Raw genomic sequence first — 27,276 nt, forward strand, 5'->3', positions numbered from 1 at the left:
TAAAACATGCAAGCAGGCAGTAATGAAAATCTCCCTTCCTGAAGGGGAAGTGATATATGCGACAGATGGGTAATGGATTTGAGTTCTAGATGGTGAGTGCTAGGACTGAGAAAGAGGAGCCCCATATTCCTCCGTATTTGTGTTGCCTTTGTTACTGGACTGATGAGCAGAAGTGATGCGTGTGATCTGAGGTTTCTGTTAGACCTGTATCGTGTATGTTTATGCTGGTCCTGTGTTGTGGCGTGCTCAGTGGGAGATGCACATTGCCTTGAAGGGAGATAATCGCCCTATTCGAAGCCAGTGAAGGACACAGAGTGTGAGTGAGATGTGTTCTCTAAGGACTAGTGCTAGGAGGAGACTTGCGGCTGTGTTTTGTACCCATTGGAGTTTTCTTAGCAGTGATGCAGAAGATCCCAGGTAAAGGGCATTGGCATAGTCTAAGCATGAAAGATTGATAGCCATAATCGCAGAGACTCTAGAGGGGAGGACAGGTAGTGAAAGAGGCAAAGCAGAATGCAAATCTGTTGGTTGCAGCATTTTGTCAAATGGTTGATGTGATGGGATAGGGTCCCTAATGCATCTAAAGCTTTATGCTGTGTTGGAGGTGGTGGGCAGCAGGCCTAGAGAGAGCGGCCATGGGGTAGGTTGGGGGAAGAGGGAGGTCTTCTCATAGAGCATGATCTCAGTTTTGCCTGTGTTGAGAACAAGGTGGTTGACATTTATCCTTTGTTCAATTTTTGAGAGGCATGTGGCAAGATCGATGGAAGGTGGTGGGGGATTCTTTGGGGATGTTTAAAATTATTTTGGTGTCGTCTGCGTAAGTATAGCAGCACAGGCCATGGGATCGAATGAGTGTGGGAAAAGGTCTTAGGTTGAGGAAAAAGAGCAGCAGGGAGAGAGAGGCACCCTGCAGCACTGCATGGGCGACTGAGTTGGGGGTTGCGGAGAAAGGAAGCAAGTGTACTATTTGGGATTTGTTGGAGAGAAAGAAGGATATCCACTTTAGAGCTGTGTACCTGATGCTGAGGCAGTGAAGTGTGTCTGTGACTGTGGAGTGGTCAATGGTGTCAAAGGTTGCCGAGAGTTATAGTAGGATTAGGGCAGCACATCCCTCTGAGTCAGAGTGTCTTTTGAGATCATCCCAGATAGAGACTAGGCACGATTCAGTACCTTGTAGTGGTCTGAAGCTGGTTTGGACGGGGTTGAGGATCTGGTTGGATTCTTTGAACTGGCGTAGTTGTGAGTATGCTCCTTGGTCAGTTAGTTTAGCTATAAACCACGTTGTATGAGATGTGTCTGTAATTGTTTGGGACAAGGGTGTCGAGTGTGAACTTTCTGAGCAAGGGCTTGAAGTAGGAGGTTTTGAATTCTTCTGGGAAAGTGCTAGAAATTAGTGCTGAACTAGTGGCTGAAAAGCAACCAAAGTGAATTTAGTAGACCTATTGTAATTTAGAACTTAATATAGATGTAAAATTGATTATGTAAAGGGATGTTTGTGTGTGAGAAATAGTGAGATAAATGGAGGCAGGTCATTTTTGTTTTTGTAGACCTGCTGTCTTTAATTGTGTGACACTGTGGTGATATCCTCAGCATAAAGATGGGCACCACATTTGCCATGTGTCCTTAATTTAAATATATTTGAGTTGTGATCATATCTCCTGTTTCTTGTCCAGAATAGTGTTGTGGAACTATAACATTAGAGGGAATTAGATTGCAGGGTGGTGTACCAAGAGTAAGGGAGATTGAGTGCTATGGTTGATACAAATGGTGGAGTAGATGATCATGATCAGAATTGGCATCATGTAATACAATTGTCTATTGTACATAGAAGAAGCGTCACATTTCTTTTTTGTTCCTGGTTTTTAGTTGTATTAATTGATTACGGTGCATTTGTTTGCACTTATTCCGTGAGCACATGACAGCGAGGCTACTCTGGCCACAATATTTTTCTTTTGGAGTAGATCTTTATTGGCAGGCTACAATACAAACATACATTTTTGTGCCATGTCTAATTCTACTTCTGAAATGATGTAAACCTCAATGTATTCCCTCATCCTTTTATGATTGGATGTTATTTACGATGACATCATTGCTGTTCGTCTTCTTTCCACAAAAATAATCAGTGCATTAGCTTTCTGTGCAACTTGGTATTTAAATGATTTTCACCCTAACAAATAATTGGCCAACAGTAATATATTTTTGCATACATGCAGCTCCTACAGTCAAACTCTCTCTTTGTAACTGTTTTATTTTCAAAGGTGTACATACCCATAGCAAGATCTTCCACTCCATTCTCAAGATAGCCATCAAATGCAAACTCGTCTTGTATACAATGTACTACTCTTTCCAAAGAAGGGCAAAGTGTTCTTTTTTGTTGTGTTGATGAAGAATCCAAAGCAATGAAACAGGTTGAAGTTGCATCCACAGAAGCACCCGGTGAGCAGGTTAAAAATGAAGCACTGTAGGATTCCTTCTCAAAATCCTTAGTTTCCTGGCAGTTGCCTATCCTGTGCTGAGAAGGAGCAGCCAGTGGAACATTTGGAAATTCATTACTATCAATAACATTCAAGGAATTGATGTCTTTGTGCTGGTTTTGATCACAGTTGTTGAGCTTGCAAGTACTATTGTGGGTAGTAACATCAAATAGATCTTCTACTAAGGTGCCAGGGACGTGTCCATGTGGTTTATGAAGACAATCACATGCTTCTTCTGCTGGAAGATGGAGGCTAGGAATTTGATCTGGTATCTCCAGCTGCATGGGCGCATGTTTAAAAACTCCAGCTTTTGTATCTTGTTTAATAAAGAAGTTATTACCAAGTGGTGAAGAAGGCAGTAAGGAACAAGCTGAGGAACTTGAAGAGGCTGTCGATGAAACAGTTTCCTTCAGATCAGATGCATAATAGGACGTTGCGATAGACTGGGTGGTGGATGAAACTGAGTTGTTCAAATGCAGTCTCTCCGGGGACGTAGTGAAAGCGTTGCTTGGAAGACATTTACTGGACTTTACGCCCTCTGGTGTTAGAGGACACCTGCTCGAGATATGTTCATTAGCTGCATGCATTTCAATGTCATCTAAAGTTATTGATTCTCTATTGGCCACAATCCGTTCACCATTTCCATTACAAGATGGCTGGGCTGACGATGGTGCTCCACATATATTTTTGTTCCTTTAACAAATGAATCAGAATATATGTTTACTTTAAAAGACACTGAATGATGCACCTTAAAATGTATCCTTCATGTAGAAAACATATATGCACTATTACCTGGAGTTATCTGTATTCTGCTTAAGGATGATTGGTTTAAAGTATGTTGCTGAAGATGTAAATGCGACTGGTAGATTAAACGTTTCTTTGTGTGTAGACGGTTGGCAAGGGACAGGCCCTTTTACAGCTGTCAGCTTTCTTTCACTAGAGATAGGCACAAATCCTGTAGAGAAAAGAATATGTGTTGAACAATTAAGCATGCTTTAAAAAAGACTACAGTCATAATGTGGGATTCAACCGTGGTTCTTTCAACATGACACATATCTGCATTGTTCAGCTTTTGCGCAAATCTTCTTTGATTATCTACTCCATAGCTGTCTGTTACTACTTGTCTGATTTCTTTTCCAAATTATGTCTAAGTACCCAGAAGTAGGAAGTGCCTTCCCCTTTGTAGGGGGAGCTGGTATGGAAAAACACACCTTGCATCTAATAAAAAATATTATCATTTTTATATAATACTAGCAGAAGTACCCATTCTCCGAACGGGTTCTGTGGACAGACATAATAACACTGATCATGTAGGTTGCTGTTCTGATTCGCTTATCGCTTGATGTGCCTTGCAACCTGAAGAAAACCGCAGTGAGAATGGGTGCGTGAGGCTGGCTGACATTCCCCAGAGCAGACGTTGGGGGGAGGTGAGAGTTGGAGTGCTGCTGCATACTGGGACGTTCTGTGCTCTCTTCCCACCTGTGTCCTCACCCTGGCTTGGTGCAGTTCGTAGCGGTGCACTTCGTTGCAAATCATTTGGAAATTGTGCATCCTAAAGCCTTGAAAAGGGACCTTGAGTTTTGTTCCTCATGTCGAGATTTGCTGAAAAACAACATTTTTTGTTTCCCTTCCCGGCGAACATGTTCCTAACAGGCAAGCATGCAGAATTTGGTGCAGATTGATGAAACGGTGTGGAATTGTATGAGGAACAACTCTTAGCCAAGCCACAAACCCACAAACAACTTTTGACTTTTGACAAAATCCAGGGAAAGGGTGGGGTGTCCAGATGTCAAGTAGTCAGTATTGTCCGAAGAGTCCTAATAGGTAACCATGCAACATTTGGTGCAGATTGGTGAAACGGTGTGGAATTGCATAAGGAACAACGCCTTGCCAAGCACAAACCCACAAATTCCACCACAAACCCACAGACATTTTTTGACTTTAATATATATAGATTTTGTGTTTAATTCCCCCCTACTTGTAAGCACTGTGATAATAATTGAAAGTATCATTACTAACCAATGTAATGGTACTAAATTTACAAACTGGAATGCATGAAGGGCTGAAGCTGAAAAATCAGAATTCTAAACTGTATGTGCATGTAGCATAAATATCTCTGAGGTAAGATATTCAACGAGCTGAGCGATATTACTGGATCCAAATGTTTGTATTCCTATAGTTGTTTTTTCTTTTCCACATCTACCAATATATAAATGGGCACACTTACCATGACTAAATGTATTTCCATTACATCCATCACACCTCTAATTTACACAATACCTTTTTTATCAAAACTAAACTCAGAGTTCCCTTCTATACCTTAACAGCACCCGATTCACCAGATTCTGCTTTTGTTCCCTGTCACAACTAGAATCTAATACAAAACCCTCTGAATTAGACACCCTGCCGCCCCCAGCAGGGTCTCCAAAGAAATAAGAAAGCAATGTATCCCTTATGTCAAGTACAATCCAGTGAGGCAGCCCAAATCACTGGAAAGTAGGAACAATTATTTCTGTTATGAGTACTAACCTATGGAACACCATGCCCAGAAAACTTTAATTGTAAAAGTGTGCATAAATGTCTTTTGGTGCTGCTTATTCCACTGGACCAGCAACAACACATATCATCAGATGACTGGAATTACAACACACAGCTTGGCCATTGTTGCATTGAGCATGTACCAGTTTTCCCACCTGACAACATAAATTCAGCTTATACTCAGTAGTGGAACTTACTAAGTAATACTCAAAAATGCATCCTGGTGCTACTTATTGTACTGGACTAAGCAAAAAACACTTTGCACCAGGATAACATCCCTGAACTCAGATACCTCTGCATTGTAAAACACAACATAGTGCCTCTTTACTTGCCATGTAGGCTTGGATACTGCTAGAACATTGAATTTGTATCAAATATTAGGAAGGTCGATGATACACCCATCAGAGTCTGTCTCTTGAAGTGTGTGGACAGGACAAGTGCCATTTGGTGACACCTGGGGGACACTTGTGCATGACTCATATTTGCAGTTGATACACCAATCATTGCCTATCTCTTCAAGTGAGTGGATGAGACACATGCCATAAAATGACCATTGGTAGGAGCAAAGAATCCCTGATAACAGACAGTGTGAGAATGACCTTCAAAAGATTTTTGTGAGAGAAACGTAGCAGACATTCACAGAGGTAGATGATAGACATGCCAGTGCCCATCTCTCGAGTTGAGTGGATGAGACTAATGCCACCCAGTGACACTGCGAAGGATGAGGAGCAATGGGAACAGAGAATCTCTCAGGGCAGCTTTTGCAATGCTAACACTGTTGTGATTTGTGTGCAAGAAAGCAGGGGAGATTCATTGAGGTGAGTGAAACACCAGTCAGTGAGTGAAGCACATTGTAATGGAAACATATCAGTAGACTAATGATCCTGGGGCAGTAGATATGAGCTGCTTTGATCATTTCACATGTGCAGCAGCACTTACTGTGTGCCCTGGGGATGCCAGAATTATACATGAACAATTGAAGGTATCACCCAACTCATTTTCCACACATGTCCATCAAAAGTTGTTCTGGGGTACATCACAATGCTCAATGAGACCAATAGGAGAGGATGCACTGTCAGTTCATTCAATTATGTCAGCTGCAGAATGAATAATCAATATATATAAGACAAAGTCATGTTTGTTTGTGGGTTTGTATGTGGCGTTCTTGGGGACTTAACTCCTCATGAACGGTGAGGTCTGGTGTCATAAATTTTGCACAAAATATTCTATATTCCATTGCCGAAAAAATGCAACTATTTCTGGCTCAATAGGTCATCCTGTTCCCGAGATAATTCATCTTTTAGTTTTTTCAGCTTTATTTTTCAGCATTATGTTTTTTGATGTTACACCTCCATCTACAGGTCGTTTGTAGGAAGTGCTCATCATAACGCATCGAAGCTGGAACATGATCAACATTCTGAGGGAGGAAGTTCTCAAGACCATGAAGCTGATAGGATTTACCGTGCTTTAAGATAGAACAATAAAAAAGTGCTGAAGAACCTGAAGCAAGACTTGCTGTGTAGAGAATTATTGCTGCTGAACAATGAAGGAATGAAACTGCAGAAGAAACTCAAGCGATACTTACTGATATGAGAATGTGTCCTTCTAAAAAATGAAACAATGAAACTTCTGAATAAACTAAAGTGAGACTTAACGATCAGGGATTTAAAAATCTGAGAATTGAAATCCCGGTCTAAGCCGGGTAGTTCAGCTAGTGATTGTATATATATTATATATATTGAAAATCAGGGAAGGACAAAAGACAATGTAGTTGGACAGAAGGAGGACATTGAAAATTCCAGGTGTTTATCAGAGCTACCCCAATTCACCGATAAGTCATACAATAAAAATGATGACGATGACATGGAATGTTGATGAAGTGTTTCTTCTGGAACACATTGATACTGAGGCAGATTAGAATTATACCACAGACACAGAAGATGTAATAAACATTGGACTGCCACCTGTGGTAATTTTCTTTGAGGAACAGAGTTCCTGTCAAATATCCGAAAGTACATCACTTCATTATTTGGAATCTAGAAAACCGCCAGCACCATTGTGCCTAGATGAGCCAAGACAGTGGTTTGACAGCTCACAATGGAAGTCGAATGCGAGGCAGTATTTCACACAGCATAAACAGCACTGGAATCTAGCGTCCTGCACACTCTGCCAGAAAACAATGTGCCAGTGAAAGGTTGTGTACAAATTGGGTACCATATTTACTTGGGCCCATATGCTTCAGCACTAAAAGATCAGAAGTGCATCAACAGATCTGAAGTCCACCCTATCCATATTATCAGACAAGCAACATACCATTACCATTAACAGCCTGCACAATTACCTGTGATAATAATGCAGTGTGTTATTCCTTGAGACGATAAACACTACTTCTATAGTCCTGTTATACATAGCACTGATCCCCATTTCCTCAAGTGTTGTAGAAGCGTTTAGGCTTGGACTATAGCATCACAAGTCACATGACAGATAGTTCCTGTTCAGTCCTAACCGGACCATAAAGTTGGCAATAGACCTCTTGCCCCACTCTTTACGAAAAACCCTGAATTCCATTAGATTATTGAAAAGCTGATCAAACATGGGAAATCCCAGGCTGCCATTTTTGATCTCTCAAGGGGTACAAGAATCGCACAACACAATTATGACTATGGTGGGCCATAAAATCGACTTGAATTGGACATGTGTACCAGTGGCCAGGGCATTGATTACAATGCCATCACAAAACACTGGGTGATCTTGTCTTCCTCTACCAGCCAAGAGGGGTTCGGGAGCCATGGAAAGGCCAGCAGGTGAATGCAGGTCAGCATCAGGCAAAATTGTGCATTGAAACATTTGAAGGCTGAAGTTTCAGGAGACTTCACACCCAGAAGATGGTAAAGGAGGTGAAGGAACACCAGCTAAGGCCTCGCTATATTCTTTTGGACTTTGTTGCAGTAGACAATGTATCAAACGGCCTTCCTGCCATACGAATTGGCAAGACAATGTACATCCCATCCCATGCAACACCTCAAGACCTTCCTCTTCTCCTCTTCCTTCTTTCTCCCTTTACCCTGCTTACGTAGTTCTCTCTCCTTTCCTCATCTCCCTCCTATTCCTTACAGCATGCCGTCTGGTTGCCTGGTGTACCTCAGAGTCTCACTGGTCCCCGGCACCCCCACCAGTCCTCTTGCACTTGCTTCAGGGCCCGACAACCCACCCTCACACAACGCACTGAGAAATTAACACAAGAGAGTGGCACTGTCTGCACTCACCCCAGTCTCAACCGACTGGGTTCACTTGACCCTCCCCTTCCCGTGACCCTCTCTGCACTTCTCCATCCATACGCACCACACCTGTTTCTCCCCTGTCTTCACCCCTAATTGTACTGTTAAAATTGCAGAATCGCTGTCAGGCCTATTTGCTATATACCATACTGTTAAATGTATTTAATGCACTTACTCTGCCTGTGCAAACAATTATCGTCACAGATCTTCAAGGGCTCTGAGCGACGGTTGTTTTTTTCCCTGTGTTCCCACCCTTTTTGAGCACTTTGAAACACGTGCGCTATATAAATAACCAATACATTACAATTTGCTCACATCCTTTGACTTGTGGCCATTCACTATATAAACAATTGCCAACCTGTGTAAGAAATGGTCACTGTGGCCTAGAAAGTCAGCTCATATTTCAAACGACCAAACCATGTCCAAAATTCACGGGTCTAACTGGAGGTGTGCCACAAATGCCCACCGCACAACTGAAAGTCCTCAGTGGCCACCTGTTAAAACTCTAATGTGCACATGGTGGACAGGCTAGCTGAGGAGTTCAATGCCATCACAGATTACCTACAACACTGACAGCAGGGCTCTAGATGGAGCAATGTTGACACTGTTTCATTGGTCACCATCTAATGTCTGCACTACAACCTTTCAAGGAGGTCACCAAGCAGGTTAATCATCACAATTCATTCCTCAGTGTGGTTGTTCCTCTGGTTACAAGTTTGAGCAAAACCTATCAAACATGGGGTAGACCAGCTCCTTGGCAGTTGATGCAGATATGGCACATCTAGTGAGTGATCTTCGTTTAAGTGTGGTGATCAATTTATAGTTGAAATTAAAGGTACAATTGATCATCTAATGGCTTCCTTTCTAGACTCAAGTGGTTCGTAGTGACTGTTTTGACAGTCAAAGTTTCGACTGGTAAAAGTTCCGACACAAAAGTGTCGAAAAAAAAGTTTTAAATCTTTAATTTTATTTTATTTTTATGGGGGGTTCCCCTCCCCAAACCCCCGTTTTTTTTAAACACCTATTTAACTATACCAAATTCAAATAAACCCTTCAATATTTAAAAAAAAAATCAAGACTTTTGTTTTCGGCACTTTTGTGTCGAAGATTTTACCTGTTGAAACTATTTTTTCAAAACTTTGCCCGGATACCGACTCAAGTTTCAATGTAAAAGGGATCACATTTCATCTGCATGTGTCAGAGGATGAGGGTTTGCAGTAAGCATCAAGGGGAGGAACGACTGTGCATATGTTCAAGGAGTCTTTCTTGCAGTGCTTTCAAAAGCAATTGGATACAAAATGCAGGCATCAGGAAGAGCATCAACCTGCCAACTACACAGAGAATGTCAAGTTCACGAATGACGACTTTGACAGGTAAATACATCACTGACACCTGTTTCAAGCTTTGTGAGCAGTGTGAGTGCAATTTACGGTGAGGCTATGCTGTTAGGCACTGTCCTCAGTGATTCAGGCATCTTCAATACAGATGGGTCTCCCACAGCAATTTACATCAGAACATTAACTGTACATATTCTTGATGCCTATTCTTTAGATAATTCACCTGTCACAATGGGGTTGTGACCCAGGATAGCATTGGTAAACAGATCTGCCTGTCTGGCCAGCGGCACTTGTGCACATTATTATGACATCGCTAAATTGTTCAACTGCAACAGTTCAGTCAGAGTGAGTTTTTAGTGCCTTTTGGGCAGCTGTTACCAGTTACAGGACAAGCCTTGCAGTGCTGCATACTGAGCAATGGCTATTTATCAAAATGAAAAGTAATTTTAATATGTAAAATTATGGAATGAATGGTATAATGGAGTATACCCGTAGCCAAATCACCAGCTCAGATAATGTTTTATTGCCTGATAAATGTCAAATACACAAGTAGTAGTAAGGGGTTGCTTTTTTGTGTCTGTGTTTGGGAATGGGATAGCTGTTTGGCTGAGATACCTTCAACAGTTGCTTACTGGCACACACATGCCCTCTATTTTTCCAGAAATATTTTGGAATCCTATTATGGTTACGATCGATTAGCACCACTTACAAAAGGTTCATAGGATCTCTAACAGAGTGTCCCCAACCTTTACATTCTCGGAATCTTCCACAGAGTGTAGCAAATCTTCAGAGTTCACACACTCTCCCACTGAGTGCAATCCACTCTAAAATATGTGGACAATTCTTGAGTTCTCTCAAATGGCCCTGCCACCCCTTCAAGTTCTCGGGCGTAGCCAAACAGTATTGCCATTGAACACATTTCACAAGCTCTGCTACTGGGTCCTGCTACCCACTGATGTTTGCAAGCTTTTCCAACGACCGCTCCACCTGTTGTGTGGGGTGTCTCACTTTGAGGCTAGTCCCTCTCCATTGAGTGCCTTATTTCTTGCCCCCTACAAAGTGGCCTAGGGAAGGGGAGGAAAGTAGAGCAGCACATGCCTCTCCAAGTTTGCTGGAACCTCCATGGTGTATAGCTACCCTGGCTTACAGGCATATGGAAATGCATGAGGCAATGTAAGCAATGGGTGCCCCCATGTCTCATCACCATTCCAAGGAATTCTGCACAATTTGGGGCACTACCAGTTCCGTGGCAATTGCTGGGACAGCACTGTAAACTGTCAGGTGGAGAATTATTTGCTCAGTGAATGTATTATTATTAATGAGGTTTCACACTGCCACCATCCCAGGGCATGACCCTTTCCTCTTTGCTTAAGTTTCACGTTCTTCTGGTAGCCACCAGCTTCCAGAAGGCAGGTCAAAGTACTCCCACATCCAACACCATGTAGGCAGTGTGGGGAGGGCAGAGGTCTTTGATCCCTAGGACTATAGTGCTTGGCATGCCCCCTTTGCAATGGCTGGCATAACAGAAAGCTCATCCACCACCACCTTCTTGCCCCCATTTGCTGTTTCATTACAATCAGTTATTCCTACTACCTGCTGTGGCAGGGCATCCAGAGGCTTTTCCTCTCCCTGCCACCCCTTCAGAAAGACTTCCCTCACCTTAGCCTTCGGTGTAGAGGCAATGTCCTCCTCAGTAATGTTCCCCACCCAGACAGGAGCAATCCCACTATACTCCTCATACAGAAAGCTGGCTTAAATCAGCTCCTCCTCCCATATGTTGAACATGCCCATGTCCTCCCATCGCACCTGCATGCTCTCCAACTACACCACTGCCCCTACCTATGTGGGATCCTCAACCAGAGACACTGCCTCCCTGTCTGAATGGGGTTTCCCCTGAAGGCCCTGCCCCCCTTGTCTCTGTGCTTGGGGCCTTCTCAAATGACCCTGCCACCTCTCCCACTTCTTTGCCTGAGGCCACCAGAAGGTCGCAGCCCCCACAGTTGACTTGGGAACTGGTGAAGATTTGTGGCCCTTGAACAGCACCCGGTTAGCTCATCCTGATCAATCATGGGGAAATCCCACTTCTGTGGGAATAAATGGAACTCCACATCCTCTCCTCCCACCTTCTTCCTTTCTTAAAATTGCACATGCACATTCCCATTTGCAAGATAGAGATATGGGAGAAAGGAAAACCCCTGAGAAGATAAAAATGAGATACACACCTAAGGAACCAGGTACATGGAAGGAACACAAATACCATGTCAAGATTGCATACAGCACTACTCTAATGTCAAACCAATTCAACATCGAATGAGGAGATGAGATGACAACAACAACAAGGATGTATGAGGGAACTAGACAGGGTAAACAACATTTTGGGGGAATTTGTAGTTTCTCTTGGACTTTGGATTTGTGAGAAACCTAAGGGTATTCTCATTCCTAGGTCCCCTGGATCGTCTTCTCAGGTGAGCATAATCAAAGTGGCAACTGAGGTAAAAACTTTAGGTTTCTACCTGGATGCCACACTGTCGCTCAAAAAACAAACTAACGCCCTTGCATCCTCTATGGCCTACACTTGCAAATTAATCAGGGCTTGCAGACCTTACCTCTCCTAAACCAACTGTATTACGTTAGCGAACACCCTAGTAATGTCTAAATTAGACTACTGTAACGCCCTTTATTTCGGCGCGGGCAAGTCTATTATAAACAAAATGCAAACACTACAAAATAATGCCCTTAGAGCAGCTCTGGACATACCCCGTAGAGCACACATCTCCAACACTAGGAAAGATCATCACTGGTTAAAAGTTTGCGACAGAGTCCTCCTCAAAACATTATCCCTCACCCATAAAGAACTGAACAACACTGCTCCTCCTTACATTTCGACTAGACTAAATAGAAAATCCTTCACATACCACACAAGAGCATCTAACCACCTCCTACTTGAAATTCCCAAATTTAAACTAAAGAAAACGGGCGGAGCCAGCTTCCCTGTGAAAGCTGCCTGTGCATGGAACGCCCTCCCCCCTGCATTGAGAGCCAACCTACCATACCCCAGTTTTAGACGCCACGTGAAAAAGCGGCTCTGGTCTAACGACAACTAACCAACTAATTCTCTCGGCCTGGATTCACCACTGACCAACCACTGCGAATAACTATTATGTCACTCCTGATCCCTGATCTGACTTCCTCGTTGTAGAGGAACACCCCTCCTCCTATACCCAGTTACCTGCTTGTTAAATTGTTAAGAACACCTTTACTGTATCTTCTTTATGCATTATTGTATGTAACTAAGCTTAAGTATTCTTGTAACTGCTGCGCCCGGCTACCCCTAGGTTTGGAGCAAATTATCAAATAATAAACTAAGCTAAACCAAACTAAACTAAACAAACCAAAACAAAGAGGTGAAGTTTTAGAATGAATCTTAACCTTTGGCATTGCTCTGGGCAACCCTCCAGACCATTGCTCTTCACCTGCCAAGCCATTACAGAAGGGAAATACCATACGCAAATCAGGGTTGGTATCACCCCAAAAGGGTAGACCACCCCGAACTGCAAGGTCACATCCCTTCTGCACCAGACCACAAGCATCCTGACATGTTCCGGCCTTGTTGGGCCTCATCAGTGAGGAATAGCTTGGGTCTCTAGGCCCAGCAGGCACGGAACCAACGTCTGGGCATACTGGTCCCACTCGGGGTGACAAAGCAAAAACAAAGAGGTGATGGCTGGAAGGTTTAGAATAAATCTTAATCTCTGGCATTGCTCTGGGAAACCCTCCAGACCATTGGTCTTCGCCTGCCAGGCCATTACAGAAGTGAAAAACTATATGCAAGTCAGGCTTGGTCCCACCTCACTGAGGAGGGCCAAAAAGGCAGAAACATGTCTCGGGTTGCTTGTGTTTCTGTGCAGAGGGGACCTGGCCTAGCAGGTAGGGGGGCTGTTCCAATTTGTGGCAGTACCTGACTGATTTGCATATGGATGGACCCCTTTTGCAATGGCACAGACTGGCTAAAAACAGTGTTGTGGAAGGTTGCCCAGAACAATGCCCGTGGTTCAGAATAATTTGAAACCTTCCACCCATCACTTTTATGGGTTTAGTTTCCTCTTCTGAGGTGGCCTGGGAAAGGCCAGCACTCTTGGATCCCAACCATGGGGGTGGAGAAGTAAGGGGGGATCACCTGGGTGGAGGGTCCTTGGGACCTGGGAGTGGGTTAGCACTAGGAGAGATATGGTATCCCACATGTCATGGTAAAACTTAACCAAACCCCTCCCCAACCTTTATGGGGTATTGTAAAACTGTTCCCCTCATTTTCCCCTGTATGACACTTAACAGTACTGGGATGAACAAGAGGCAACTAAGAGCAATGAACACTACACCTTTTTACCACTCTGCTACTGAGACGAGGAAGATGCATTGTAGGAGCTATGAGGTTCAGGAATGTCCCTTTAACTATGGTCAGGCGAGTCTCATTAAAGATTCACACCTACAGCCTGTCAAGGGGCTACAGGTGTATTAAGGGAGACCAGTGGAGCAGAGCATGGAGCAACCGGGAGGCATGTGTGGGAGAGAACACCAGGGGGCTTTGCTTCAGAGGAGGCAGCCATGGTGGGACTGGAAGACTTACACAGCCTGTATCCAGGGGGCCGTGTAAGTGCTGTCAGACTGGGAGCCGCCACGATAAAAGATCAGCAGCAGGAGCAGCAAACAAGCACCAAGAAGAAAGGACAGAGTTTGAACCCAGAAAGCAGCATTCCAGGTGCTGGTGTGCAGAGAAAGACAAGCGGCAGGTGAGCAGAATGAGAGAGGGTGAGTTCCCCGGCTCCTGCAGTAAAAGAGAAGAAAATGGGACCGCCGGAGGGAGACGCCACGTGCCGGTGAGTGTCAGGGAGGATGCTAGACCACCGGGGCACTCCTACAGCTATATATTTAGAATACCAAATGAATGGAACTTTAAAAAGCTCAACAAAACAGTGCTTATTGAAGCCTGGCCAAACAAATAAGGTGAATAACTCAAATGCCATGGGGAAGGCGAATTACATAAAAAGGGACACATCTGACAGTAAATCACAAGAACGTGGGTGTGAGTAGAAGCACCTTTGAACTGAACTTTTGTGATGGAATGAAGAGTGACACGGCCAAAGTCTGGACTGGATGTGTGACAAGTGATGGCAGAGCCAGGAGGCTGACAAGAAAAAGCCAGCAGATTGTAAATATACACATCAATGAGGCAGAGAGTTAGTGGTCTTGGTTGTGTGACCTGTGATGGGTGGACTATTTGGTTTGACAACTGCACCTAGACCAGTGAGCCCTAAATGCTGTAAAGTCAAAGATATTGTGCTGAGGAAACTAAAGTCTTGGGGAAGGGAACCTTGAGGCTTGAGGAGCTACATTGGGCCTCATTACAACCTTGGTGCTAAGTGCACCAACTTTACCACCATGGTGTAAACTCCGTTTACACCATGGTGGATGGCGGATTTACCGCCCCATTCCAAGGTGAGTGGGGCGGTAAATCCCCATTTCCCATTTTCCCTTCCCCATTCCCATTTTTGCCCCATAGGGCATAATGGGAGTGGGGAAGGCGCTAATTACGCCGCCGTAAATTACGGCGGCGTAATTAGCACCATGGCAGGTTAGCGCCATGGATTTTAACGCCTGCTAAAAGCAGGCGTTAAAATCAGAATCAGGCGTTAAGGGTTAACGGTGGCGTTAACCCTTAACGCCTGAGTTGTAATGAGGCCCATTGTGCGGTCTTGAGAACGTAGCCTCAAGAGCTATTGCTTTCTGTGAACTGTGCTGCTTGGAACTTGGGGACAGGAACCCTGAGGATTAGTTTTGAACTATATCACCTTGAACTGAAGAAAGTTAATCTTGAGACTTTTTTTTGTGGAACTTTCATGTATTTAGGGAAGGGAAGCTGAAAGAAAGCTGTGATCTGGGAAAATCTCAAACTTTGAGTTGTACACTATTTCTTTTGCTTTTCACATCCCTACACATTGGTTAGCTTTAATTGTGAGGGCAAGAATAGGTTTCGGACACAGACAGACTTTTAAGTTGAACTCTATGACTCAGACCTTCTTTAGTTTTCTTCAGGTAGGGAAATCCCACCACAGCATAGGCCTTCTACCATCCTGACATTTCATGTAATAAAGTATTTTATTTAGAATTTTAAGTCTGTTGTCTGTTTCTTGCTTCATGATGCCTTCACGGATTGCAAACAGGAACACATGTTTGCCTTTTTTAAGCTATGTCCGGTGAAAGTAAAAAGAATATGGATTAGAGGGCAGAACACCTTTTTTATATTATTATATGGGGAAATGAGCAAAACACTGAAATATTAAGAAGACCTAGCCCTTACCACAGATGCGGTGAAACCACTGCGATCAGATGGGCTGATACCAACAAATCTCGGAATCAAGTCGCAAGATCGACTTGGAGTTCTACATCACCAAAAACCTGAAGAACCCTCAATATATAGGACAATTAATGGCTAAAAAATGTTTGAAGGGGGTTCTGGTTACATTTAATAAAGTTAATATGGGTTTATTACCAAGAAAAAATAAGAAATGCCTCAAGGAGACAGTTTACTCACCTGGTTAGATGAGATCCTTCTTTCTCATAATTCATAATTAATCAAAGAACCCTTTACAACCATCCTATTAAGGGGAATACAATGATATCTTAACGACTAACAAGAGAATGAGTCAGTGTAATAGAACATGATGACCACAAATGAATAGTGGCAGTTCCACTGAACTCCTCATGTGCACATGGAACCAAACATGCAGGACTATGGCCTCCAATAACCAGTCTTCCCATGCACTAACCAACTCATCATCCTCCCTCTTTAGAATTTAAAATTCATATATCAACCAGCAGGCAAAAATAAAACAGCATCTCATCCACACAAACATGTTTTAGCCATATTTCTTGGAAAGCCCTGTCTGCTCTTCCCCCCCTCTTGGGTCTGTCATCCATCCTATGATCCATCCTTTGGATGTTTATTTTCCTACTGCCATTCTATTTACTCAGAGTCTTCTTTCCACTCTGTTTCTACTCCTTTCTTACACTCCTCTCTGCAACTTTTCTGCACCTATCCTCACTTCTCAGCTTTTTCACAGATTCACCACACTCGATTTTGCCCCACTCTGCTCTTCTTTCTCACCTCTCTCCTTCATATTCCCTCTCAACCTGCTCACAACATACTCATCTCCCTTCTTTCTCTGCTCCGCCTTCTCTGTTCCTCAATCCTCTCTTCCTAATCTGCTCCTCTCTCTCTCTTCTTTCCAACTCTTCGCCTCTCCGCCGTCATGCTCTACTCTGCAGCTTTGCATGACAACTCCGAACTACTACAAGACATCTCTTCTGCATTAATGTTACAAAGGGCTGCAGAGTTTGGTCGAATAATTTTGTATGATAAGTGACAGGCAGAGTTTTATCCTTAATTAGGCCAGAAAAGCTCACCTCTTTTGGGCAAACATGATATCCCGCAGTGCGCCAGGTAGCTTGCAGATATCTGTGGTGGTGGGCCACTAACATCTTGTAATTTCTTCTTTGTGTTTGGGTTTTCCAGGTACTAACAATGTTCCTGGGGAAGTAGGCATTGCTCTACAGATGAGACTAGAGAAGGGATAGGGGCCGGCATCACAGAGTGGGTGATGGCAACGAGGCCCCCAGTGTTACCACCCCCGATTATCTAGCGACATGCATTGGACTTTACCACACCACACAGAAGAACTGAAAACTCTCTAAAATAAGATAGGTACTCAAGTATAGGGCAAGCCCTCTCTAAGTAGAACAAACAGGATTGCAGGCTTTAAACCTATAACAAAAGCATAACTTTGGTATGACCATCTAGCAAATAACAGTTTTGCATTTGTGACATATCAGAATTTAAGGCCCTTACCTGCACTTCCTCCGCCCTCCGCCCTCCCAGGCACTCTGTGATGCCCTCTCGGACCACTTCCACAACATATCAGTGGATAGAAACCGCAACATCAGTGCTACACTAGCAGCGCTCCCACTCCAATCACTTGCACTCATACACAACCTCACAGTCCCTCTCACAGCCCACCCTATTTTCTCCTTCTCTCCCGCCTCGCCACCTGAATTCCTGGAGCTACTTGTGTGCAGCCGTCCCTCGTTATCCCTGGGAGACCCGTGCCCTCCCACTATCCTAAAAGATATTCTTTCCTCAACCTGTGCAGGAAGCATAACAAATTCTATCATTAATTCTTCCCTCACATAAGGCACATTCGCAGCAGCTTTCAAGACATCCCACATCACACCCCTGCTAAAAAAAAAACTCTCTGGACCCTTGATACTGGCCAAATACAGACCTATCACTAACAACTGTTTCACAGCCAAATTAATTGACTGAGCAGCCTACTCCCAGCTCAGCCTTTTCACTGAATCCATCCCCCTCGACTCTGCACAGTCCATCTTCAGACCATACAAGGAACCAAATCCTCCCTAGTCTCCATCTGGGATGACCTCAAACGAACCCAGACTCGGAAGGATGTGCCAGACGTATCCTCTTTGTTCTCTCTGCGGCCTTTGACACTATTGACCACCACATCATCATGGACAGACTCCATTCGCTCTGCATCAGGGATGCATCATTGATGTGGATATCCTACTTCATACTAACCATTTGCAAATTACCCACCTACCTCCTTTCTCCTTGACCCTATGCCCTGCCACCAACAGAGTACTCAGGACGCCTCCCTATCTCCCCTGCTCTTTAACCTCCACCTGAGCCCACTCCCTGCTCTCATTGGGTCACATGGCCAAACTGCTACAACTACGCAGATGACACAGAGATCATGTACAAGATTGCTAAAAATTCCTCACGACCCCCCCGCCCCCCCAACTCCACTGTTGCCTCACAGAAATCTAGTGGAAATCACAGGATTACGTGTAAAAGGAGTTCATGTTGGACTCCTTTCATTCTGGCTTCTGCCACAAGTTCACAATGGAGACTGAGCTGTTGGCTATGCAGGATGATCTTTTAAGGGTCGTGGATCAAGGAGCGCTATCACTGTTAGTGAGGTTGGACCTTTCTGTGGCCTTCGACACGGTCGACCACCATATCCTGCTTAACCGCTTGAGAGCGGAAGGTGACGTCTCAAAGCATGCAAATAAGTGGTTTAGATGTTTTTTGGCTGATCATCAACAACAGGTCAAATTTGGGGAATATATCATAGACCCTATTTTGATGGGGTATGGAGTACCACCCAGATCCTCATTATCACCTCTACCTTTCAACCGATACTTGCAGCCTTTGATGGATATCCTGAGGAGTCATGGGGTGAACTATCAGTCTCATGTCGATGAACCCAGATTTTCATCAATATTGGAAACATTGAGGAAACCTTCCTCATGGATAAACTGAGCCTCGAGAATGTGAGTGAGTGGATGTTGGAAAACCAGCTCCAGCTCAATCCGATAAAAATAGAGCTGGTGTTGTTTGGATCTATAAACCTACTCATGGCAGCAAAATGTTATTTTGCCCCCAGTTTCCTTGGTGCTGAACTGAGGGTCGCTACTAGGATACAAAAACTGGACTGCATTTGTCAGGCCAACCTTGGAAGGGAAGGCCCAGGTAAACACTAAGGTTGTGGCGGGTGCCATGGTGAACGCACACCGGGACTATTGGCAGGCATTCCAGCCAAACAGCTGCACAGTCTTTCAAAAAGCTCAGAATTCAGCCGTAAGATTGGCCTGCCGGCTGGGTAGGTCTGTCCAAGCATGTATTGTCCTATCACCGAACATGCAGGCTGTGGAGGATAGAATCAAATTCAAGGTGGCGTGCCTGATCTTTAAATGCTTGAATGGACTTGCTCCCGCCTATTTGAGGGACAAAATCAGTCATTATCAGCCTACTAGACTGTGTTGCTGACTGTCCCCTCATCAGCAGCTGCTTCAAGGGGAGACAGAAGGTTTGCTTTTTTTGTCCCGAGGCTGTGGAACAGCATCCCCCAAGATATCAGAGTTCCTGAATCATTATATCAATTCCGTAGAGGACTGAAGGCTTTTTTTTAAAAAGGGGGTGGTGGGGGTGAGTAGGTACTGTGAGGCGGGTTAATCTTTCTGGAAAAATGGATTCCTGTGTGCACTGTCCTTTGCGGCTTGTTTATGTACCAGCTCTGCCTTTATACGGTTTAGTCCACGCTGAGCACATTATAAATACTAAAAATCAAAATCAAAATAAAAAAAAAGAAATCGATCACAGTATGATGGCCAACCACCTCCTCCTCAACCCCAGATAACCAAAACCATGATTTGTGGGGAAACTCTCCTCTTCCCCCAACCCACCCCATGGCCATCCTCTCTAGGTGCTACATCCAAATCAGTAAAAAACTGGCCGGTACCATGGACGCAGATCTGACACTTTCACACCAAATCAACTCTAAATCGTGCAATGGCACCTTTGCATTCTCCAACGCATCTTCCCCTACCTCTCCTACCCTCACAGAGTCACAGAAATCACGATTATCATCCTCACTCACCTAGACTACGCTAACTCCCTATACCTGGGCACCCCTGCATCTAAACTCAGAAAACTCCAAAGGGTCTAAAAGACTGTGCCAAGGCTCCTCCTGGCCCTTGGCCCAAGAGAGCACATCACACCCACCCTCCATGTCCTCCACTCGCTCCCTGTCAGGAGATGGTACACTTTCAAAGCCATGTGCATCACTCACTGTGCTCTGCACAGGACAGGCCCATAATACATACATACAGCACACGCTCCCCCCTTAAAAGCCCAGTACAAGCCTGAGATTAGGCACCATGCTCCACCTTGTCATCCCGCCCTTCAAATCGACCAGAATAGGGGAATCCTCCTTTTTGTGCCAGCACCCACAATTTAGAACATGATTGCCCTTAGCATTTGCCACTTAGAGAGTCACCTTGCCTTCCAGAAGGCCCTCAAGACATGGTTTTCCCCCCTGTGACGTGATGAACCGATTACCCACCTGGAGTTATTTTAACCCGCTGCCATATATGTTTGGGCATCAATGATTCATTCCCTCAAAGAATGTGCTGAGCAATGCAGAGAAAGGACGGCAGCAAACCACAGGATTGGACCTGTGCCACGTCAACGAAACAAGAAACCATCCAGAACTTATGAGTACGTATCAAACTACATATCTATGGATGATAGACGCAGGCACGGCTACCAACCCGCACACACCTGCAATCATATGCTACTTGACGACACATCGCACACCACCTCTGCCATTAGAATGCAGCTAAGTCCCATGGCAGAAATTTGGTTTACCTGGAAACATAATCAGTCTCCTGGACTCACATACTCTCCCCAAAACCTCACAGCACCCATTCACAAGCCAGCTCAACATGGGTCGCGATCAGGAACTTGGCCACACCCACCTACATTTGATTGGCTAAATGCAGACGCACACATTCTAATAAACATTGGCAGAGTTCCCATATTACAGACTTCGGTCCCCCGAGGGTGTTCACCTACAGCGCTTTGAGGCCATAGCAACGGGAATAGGCGCTATACAAATATAAAATAAAATAAAATGTGTCACAAAATATCCAAAACACCAGTAAAAGGTGGGTGCACAACTGTATATTTTACTGCCAATCATTTTAACTAGTCTGACAGAACAAAACAGTGTTCATTTCTGACATATAGTGCTCACATCTGCCCTTCAAGGCAAACACAACTTCAAATGAAGCAACTCCAGCTGCATCTGCTCATTTACAATCCGTAGAATGCAATAAAGGCATTGGTCGATTGTAAGGCACTGTCAGCCACCTGAACAGTTGCTTTATAAGTGTTGATTCCGAGTCGGTGTGAAAGACTGGAACAACTAGGTAGAAAGTTAGATCACCTACAAATTGCAACATTCATCTCCGAATAGACACCTTGCTGCTAAGAAAGATTACAAACCATCAAATTTAAAGAGACAGACTCATTGCAAGCTGAAGAGACTAGAATGCAAATCCATACAGAGGCCATTCCACAGGATTGTCGCCTACACTGAAAAAGATCTTTCACCCCAGCTGACTCATCTGTTTTTGGATATGATCAGCAATTTCTGGTCAGAAGATATTAATGTCATTGGGACTCATTACATGTTTGCCGGTCCAGAAACAAGGGTGGCAGTAAGCTCACCAGCACCCTTGTTTCCGGCCCGGCAAACTACAGGTTTGCCTGCCAGAGCTGCTGTGCCCTTCATGTCTGACCCTGCCGGGCGCAGCAGTCAAGGTAAGCAAAGCCATCACAGAAGCACCGGCACCGTAAACAACGGTGCCACTGCTTCTGTGTCACCCCTCGCATAGAGTCCTATGGGACTCTGTGGGAATGGGGATTAACAAAATTACCAGCGCCTGACTTCCCGGCCGCCAAACTCGTAATGAGCCGGTGGCACTGGGAAGTCAGGCATCAGTACATTTTTACAGGTCTGGTGGCAACCCGCCTGTAGTACCAGCAGGGTTACCGCCGGACCCATAATGAGGACCATTGATAGTAAATAAAGAGTGAAATTATTTTGCAGAGAAGAAAGACCCGGTTTATACACAGATCTATGTATAATGTGCAGAGCTTTAAAAATGACCCTTTCAGACACCGGCAGCCAATGTTGCTTTTTAGGTGTTAGGGCTATATGATCTAACAAATGGAGCTTCAGGAGGTTTCGAGCAGAAATGTCTTGTACTTACTGCAATTTGTGAAGGGCCACTTTAGGAAGCACCAGATGTGCAGCATTACAATTGTCTAGTTGACTTTACATAAACATTTATTATCACAACTTGATATGAACAAAGTGAAAAATTGGAGAAGCTGATGCACTGTGCACATGTGTAAGAAACAGGCATGCATGACCACATTTTCTAAGAACACACCTAAGTTGTATACTTTTTTGATGGAATGAGACAATAGCCTAAGGTTTCTGCCAAATCATGAAGGTCAGGGTTTTAGATTCTGTGGTATGACCTCCCTGAGACAAACCTGCCTGCTTCGGTGTGAAATTCCCAGAACATCACCTCTATTTTACTGGGGTTGAATTTGAACCTTTTTTGTCTGATCCACAAATTTACTTCCTTCGAACGTAACTGAAGTAACTCAGAGGTCTGATTAGCTTCATATACTAGGTGAACAGCTAGCTAAGAGTCATCAGCATACATGTCTCACCTTTTGTGCCTGAGGATCGGTCCTTTTGTTTTTGTCTCGTCTCTTTGATATTCACTTTAAGTCAATCTGTGAAGAGGTAGGGTCTTCCCTCACCTGTCGCCATTGCATCACCTGATGGGGCAAGGAGGAGAACAGGGGGGAAAAGGAGGAAGGGACCCAAATGGGGGAAAAGCCAGGAGGCAAAAAGAAATCCCTGAGCATCTTGTTGAATGGAATGCTGCTGGATGGAAGATCCGAGGAAAACCTTCTGGGGAGCAGTACCAGGATTGATGGCAAAACAACAGAGGAAAGGCACAGGGAGGTATAACACAAGAACGGAGAGCTGAGGCTATCACACAGTAAGTGTTGCAGTGAAGGAGGCTTGAGGCCAAAGAACATGTAAACGCCGGAGAAGGAAAGGAGGAAAACAGGGTCTTACCCAAAGGAAACTAAAGGTTGCAACATGAGGCATCAGTGGTCTGAATGGGCTATATGGCAAGCAGAAGAAGCAGGCGCCATATTGGAAAAGAGTAGACTGGTGAGAAACATCCTGGTCTAGTGTAATGGAACATTAGAGCCGCAGACGCCAACACCTCCATACTGACCATTGTGGTGTTATGACAACATGTTTTCATTGTATCTTATAGGAATGGACCAGCTCAAACATAGGTCTCACATAAGAATAAAGAACTCAATGCTGATCTAGGGGGACTCCACATTTTATAATTGATTTTTATGACTGGAATGCTGGGAGTGCAATGCTTTGGATGCTCTCTGATAGAAATGAGGCCAACAAAGACAAAGCTTTCTCTTGAATGCTCAGAAGCTGAAGGCAGACCGGGAGAGTGGGTGGATCAATGGGACAGGCTACAGAAAGATATAATAAAAGTAGGGCATAGAAACGTCCCTAATACACAACTGTCCTAAGGTTGTCCCTCAGACCAACCAGCAGTTCCTCTGGTTATCAACCTAACTGCAATTGTCAGAGCATAAGGTGGTAGCTCTATGGTAGAGAGGGAAAAACTATTATGAGCTAACTCCAATTTTGTTTTGTACATGTGGCTCAAGATTTCATCGCCATGCATGAATTTGGCAATTACTTTCACTCCATAAACTCTCAGGCAATTTCAAAGCAATGATTTCCAAATTAAAAATACATTTAAAACCAGCCATTTCTGTGACATTTTTAATAAGTAGTAATTCCCATATCTAAATGACCCTACTTATATATACCTTTTGCTTCTACTTTAAATTGGATTACTCCTACAATTTCTTTCAACCTCAATCTAAAAAGTAGCTGTCATCCCCTCCCCTCTCATGGAAGAAATATGCTTCCCAATTCTATTTATCTCTGGGAAGGTTTTCTAACGTAACATTAGTTTGCTTATATTTGCATAACATACCTTGCTGTACAAACAGGTAGTTGGACTCTGTCATGACTCGCTCTTTCCCTCTCCGACACTGCTTCTCCCTCCGTAATGTCTGGTCCCTGCCTTGGCGTTTATTACAATGTTCTTATCACCGCCTGCACTGAAAGACCCAAAATTCCCAGGCATACTAGCGGTCTCGTGATCCAGACTACCATCTTCCCGACGTGCGTATGACATGTCTGTTTATACAGCAGTCACTCCACGGCTTCGGTGCTCTGCCTCGGAAAGTAGCATTTCCTGAACTTCTGTTTTCCTTGGATTTTCCTGTTACCGACCCAGACCGCTCCTTTGGATTGCCTCATTGAACGTTCCCTGCCGGCTTGCTGTTTCGTGTCTCTCTGGTATCTGACCCTGGACTGTGTACTTGGATTGTGTTTGTCTCGCCCACTGAACTCTGCTGCCCGTCCCCTTCCTGGATACGTTGGCTCTCTACAAGCCTTATTCTGTAACCAACGTTCTCCTATTGGTGTTTACACATTACGCCTTCCGCGTATCATTGGGAACTGATCAGCTGTTTTCCACACGCTCTCTGCACCTCTTTATTGTCACATTGGATTTGGTGGCATAAATTATGGACGCTCTGCAGGGGATTCACTTGGTGTTTCTTTTTGGACGCTTTGCTGAGGATTCATAGAGGATTTTTGTTGGCTTTTGCTTTTTTTTTTTTGTGGTTACTGATTTAATCATGGATTGATTGGGACGCTTTGCTGCTTCTTCACGGACCACCTCCAGGAAAGAAAAGAAACATTCTAGGACGCCCTGCTGTATGTTTCCTTCTTTCACCTTTTTTTGCTTTCTAAAGACTCTAGGTTGCGCCCTCATTCCATATGGGTCAGGGTTATTGAACTGGACCTTTTCTCAGGACCTGTGACTCTCACTTCAAAAAGGCACTCATCTCTACAAGTAGGTTACAGCGCTCTTCACCTTTCACCGCAGGTAAGAGTGGGAAGGTGGAGGGTGGTGCGGTTGGGACCAGTGGTTAGTCTAGGTATTCATTTTCTACTGTGTCTGTTTTTCTTCCCATTAGCTCTGTTGCTGCTCCTGCCTTTCCACTCAAGCCCCTAGCCTGACAGGTTCATTAGTATCCTGCTGGCTGCACTCTTGGTGGGAAAGTCTTTGTTTCATCATTTTCAAGCATCAAAGACCACGTGGAATAACCTGTTGGCTTGGTACTAGTGGCTAACACTCCTCCTGACACAACAGACTCACAATCCTTGAGAAGCAATCTCATTCCTCATTCTTCCTTTTCTTTAGAGTGGGCTGAAAGGCCCATGCTCATGTGGATGTCACAGAATCCTAATGAAATCTGCTCATCCTTCTCAACTTTCATTACTTTATAAAAACAAATCTGGAGTTTCTTGGAGCTTTTAAATAGTTGATTAGCCCACTTAAGCCTTTTGTTTTGGGTGTGTCAAGAGTACTATAGCTCAACATTTAAATAGCATGGAAGGCCTCGCTTAAAGTGCATGTTTGTCCCATTTCAGTATAAGGACCTCTACAAAGAACAGGTTGCAAAAATTGCATTTTCACATCCAAAGGTACGTTCCAATATCTGAGTAACACCTTGGTTTTAGTATTATCTGCTTAACTTCTTGAAATCAAGTTCAAAGACACTGCCAACAAATTATTTACCTTTTTTTCTGAATTGTTTTGGTCCTCTATTTGAGCTACTGAAGCCAGGCATGTTATCGTACTCATTCCTGAAAAATATGTGTACTTACTTCGATGGATCGTACACTTTATTACCATTCCAATTTTCAACCCTTTGACGCATTTTTTGTATTGCCAGCACATACTTCTTAATAGGTGGTTTCCTTTCTGTGTGTCATTATGCCTCCATTTATACCACCCACATTAATTGCCACCCATCATTTTTCCTCACTTAATTATATAGAGCAAAATGCATGAGTCCATTCTTATCAAGCAATGTCCTTCACCAAAAATATTTCTCCTAATGTCTTGCTTTGTGATTACAATTAAAATTTATGATATCCACAACTTCCACCATGAAAACAATGCACCTTTTAAATTTAATATCCCATTACTCAAAAGATCCATCTCATGAGTTTTCTGTCTGGTTTTTTATGCCCTTAATAATGCCTACATAAGGCAGCCAATAAAAGTCTCTAACTGTAAGTTGAGCTAGAGCACCTCATGTCATGATGAATTTATGTAAGGCGTGTGGCATGCTGTTCCTCACTGTGATCTGTGACAGCTGTGGGTGTCCACATACCTTCAAGTATGGGTCGAATGGCTTCTTTAGCATCCTCGGGGGTCTCACATTCACAGCCCCAAACACAGATTGCCGCCTCGCATCTGACATCTAACAGCAGCACTTCAGTCGGCTTCATGTTGGACCTGTTTTATGCACCATGCACCATAGCGGTCTAGTCTTTTTCCGTTAAAAAGATGCTGAAAAACATGGTGCTACACATCCGTTACACATCCGGGAAAGAACACCGGGGAGAGCTAGCATTTAGATGTAGCTCGACATGTGCAAACTAATAGGGTAAGAATAATGGGGATTTAATGAGGGGAATCCTAAATTGTTTCATAAGTCCTTGCAATACAGATCAATGCAATGATGTTGTTAATGTATTAAAGTAAATCCTTTTGGATTGTTTCAGGTGGGATCAGGCAAATCCTTATGAAATCCCCCTTTTTTTCTGACCCATTTACTCTATACTAACGAGTGCTGGATTAACAGGAAGTGAGACTGGTATGTCTGTTTCCTCATCTTTTATGGGTTTAGAACCTATAAGAAACCCAGTAAGTGTTTAGCTAAGGTCTGTGGGATTCTAGTGCAGGACCCTTTTTATGGTGTTTCCCCAAACCCTTTGAGAATAGTGCCTGTAGAGAAGGTGATCGACTATTTTAAGACATGCCATAGGAAAGATGATTGGGGACATCAAGTAAATAGAAACAAAACCTTGAATGGAGCAAGATAAAAAAATCTATCTTCAACTTACAAATACTGTTCATATTAAAACCCAGTGTTTAAGTGCGGATATTAATTTAGTGTAATTCCTTTCTTGTCAGATAGAGGTGATCATAAGGAACGGTTGGTTACATGTGATGTTC

General features: G+C 43.9%; 1 protein-coding gene across 1 annotated transcript in view; it reads right to left on the reverse strand.

Moving 5' to 3' along the window:
* KNDC1 (kinase non-catalytic C-lobe domain containing 1) overlaps positions 1-27,276 on the reverse strand; it is an 895,433-nt gene that overhangs the window by 463,687 nt on the left and 404,470 nt on the right. Inside the window, exons 13-14 of the mRNA XM_069611402.1 lie at positions 3,267-3,429; positions 2,269-3,167 (exon numbers count right to left, since the gene is read on the reverse strand). Of these exons, the coding sequence (XP_069467503.1) occupies positions 2,269-3,167; positions 3,267-3,429 (1,062 nt within the window). The remainder of the gene's footprint in view (positions 1-2,268; positions 3,168-3,266; positions 3,430-27,276) is intronic.

The sequence above is a fragment of the Ambystoma mexicanum genome, chromosome 8 (assembly GCF_040938575.1).
Source record: "Ambystoma mexicanum isolate Mex_15411 chromosome 8, UKY_AmexF1_1, whole genome shotgun sequence".
Lineage (NCBI taxonomy): Eukaryota > Metazoa > Chordata > Amphibia > Caudata > Ambystomatidae > Ambystoma > Ambystoma mexicanum.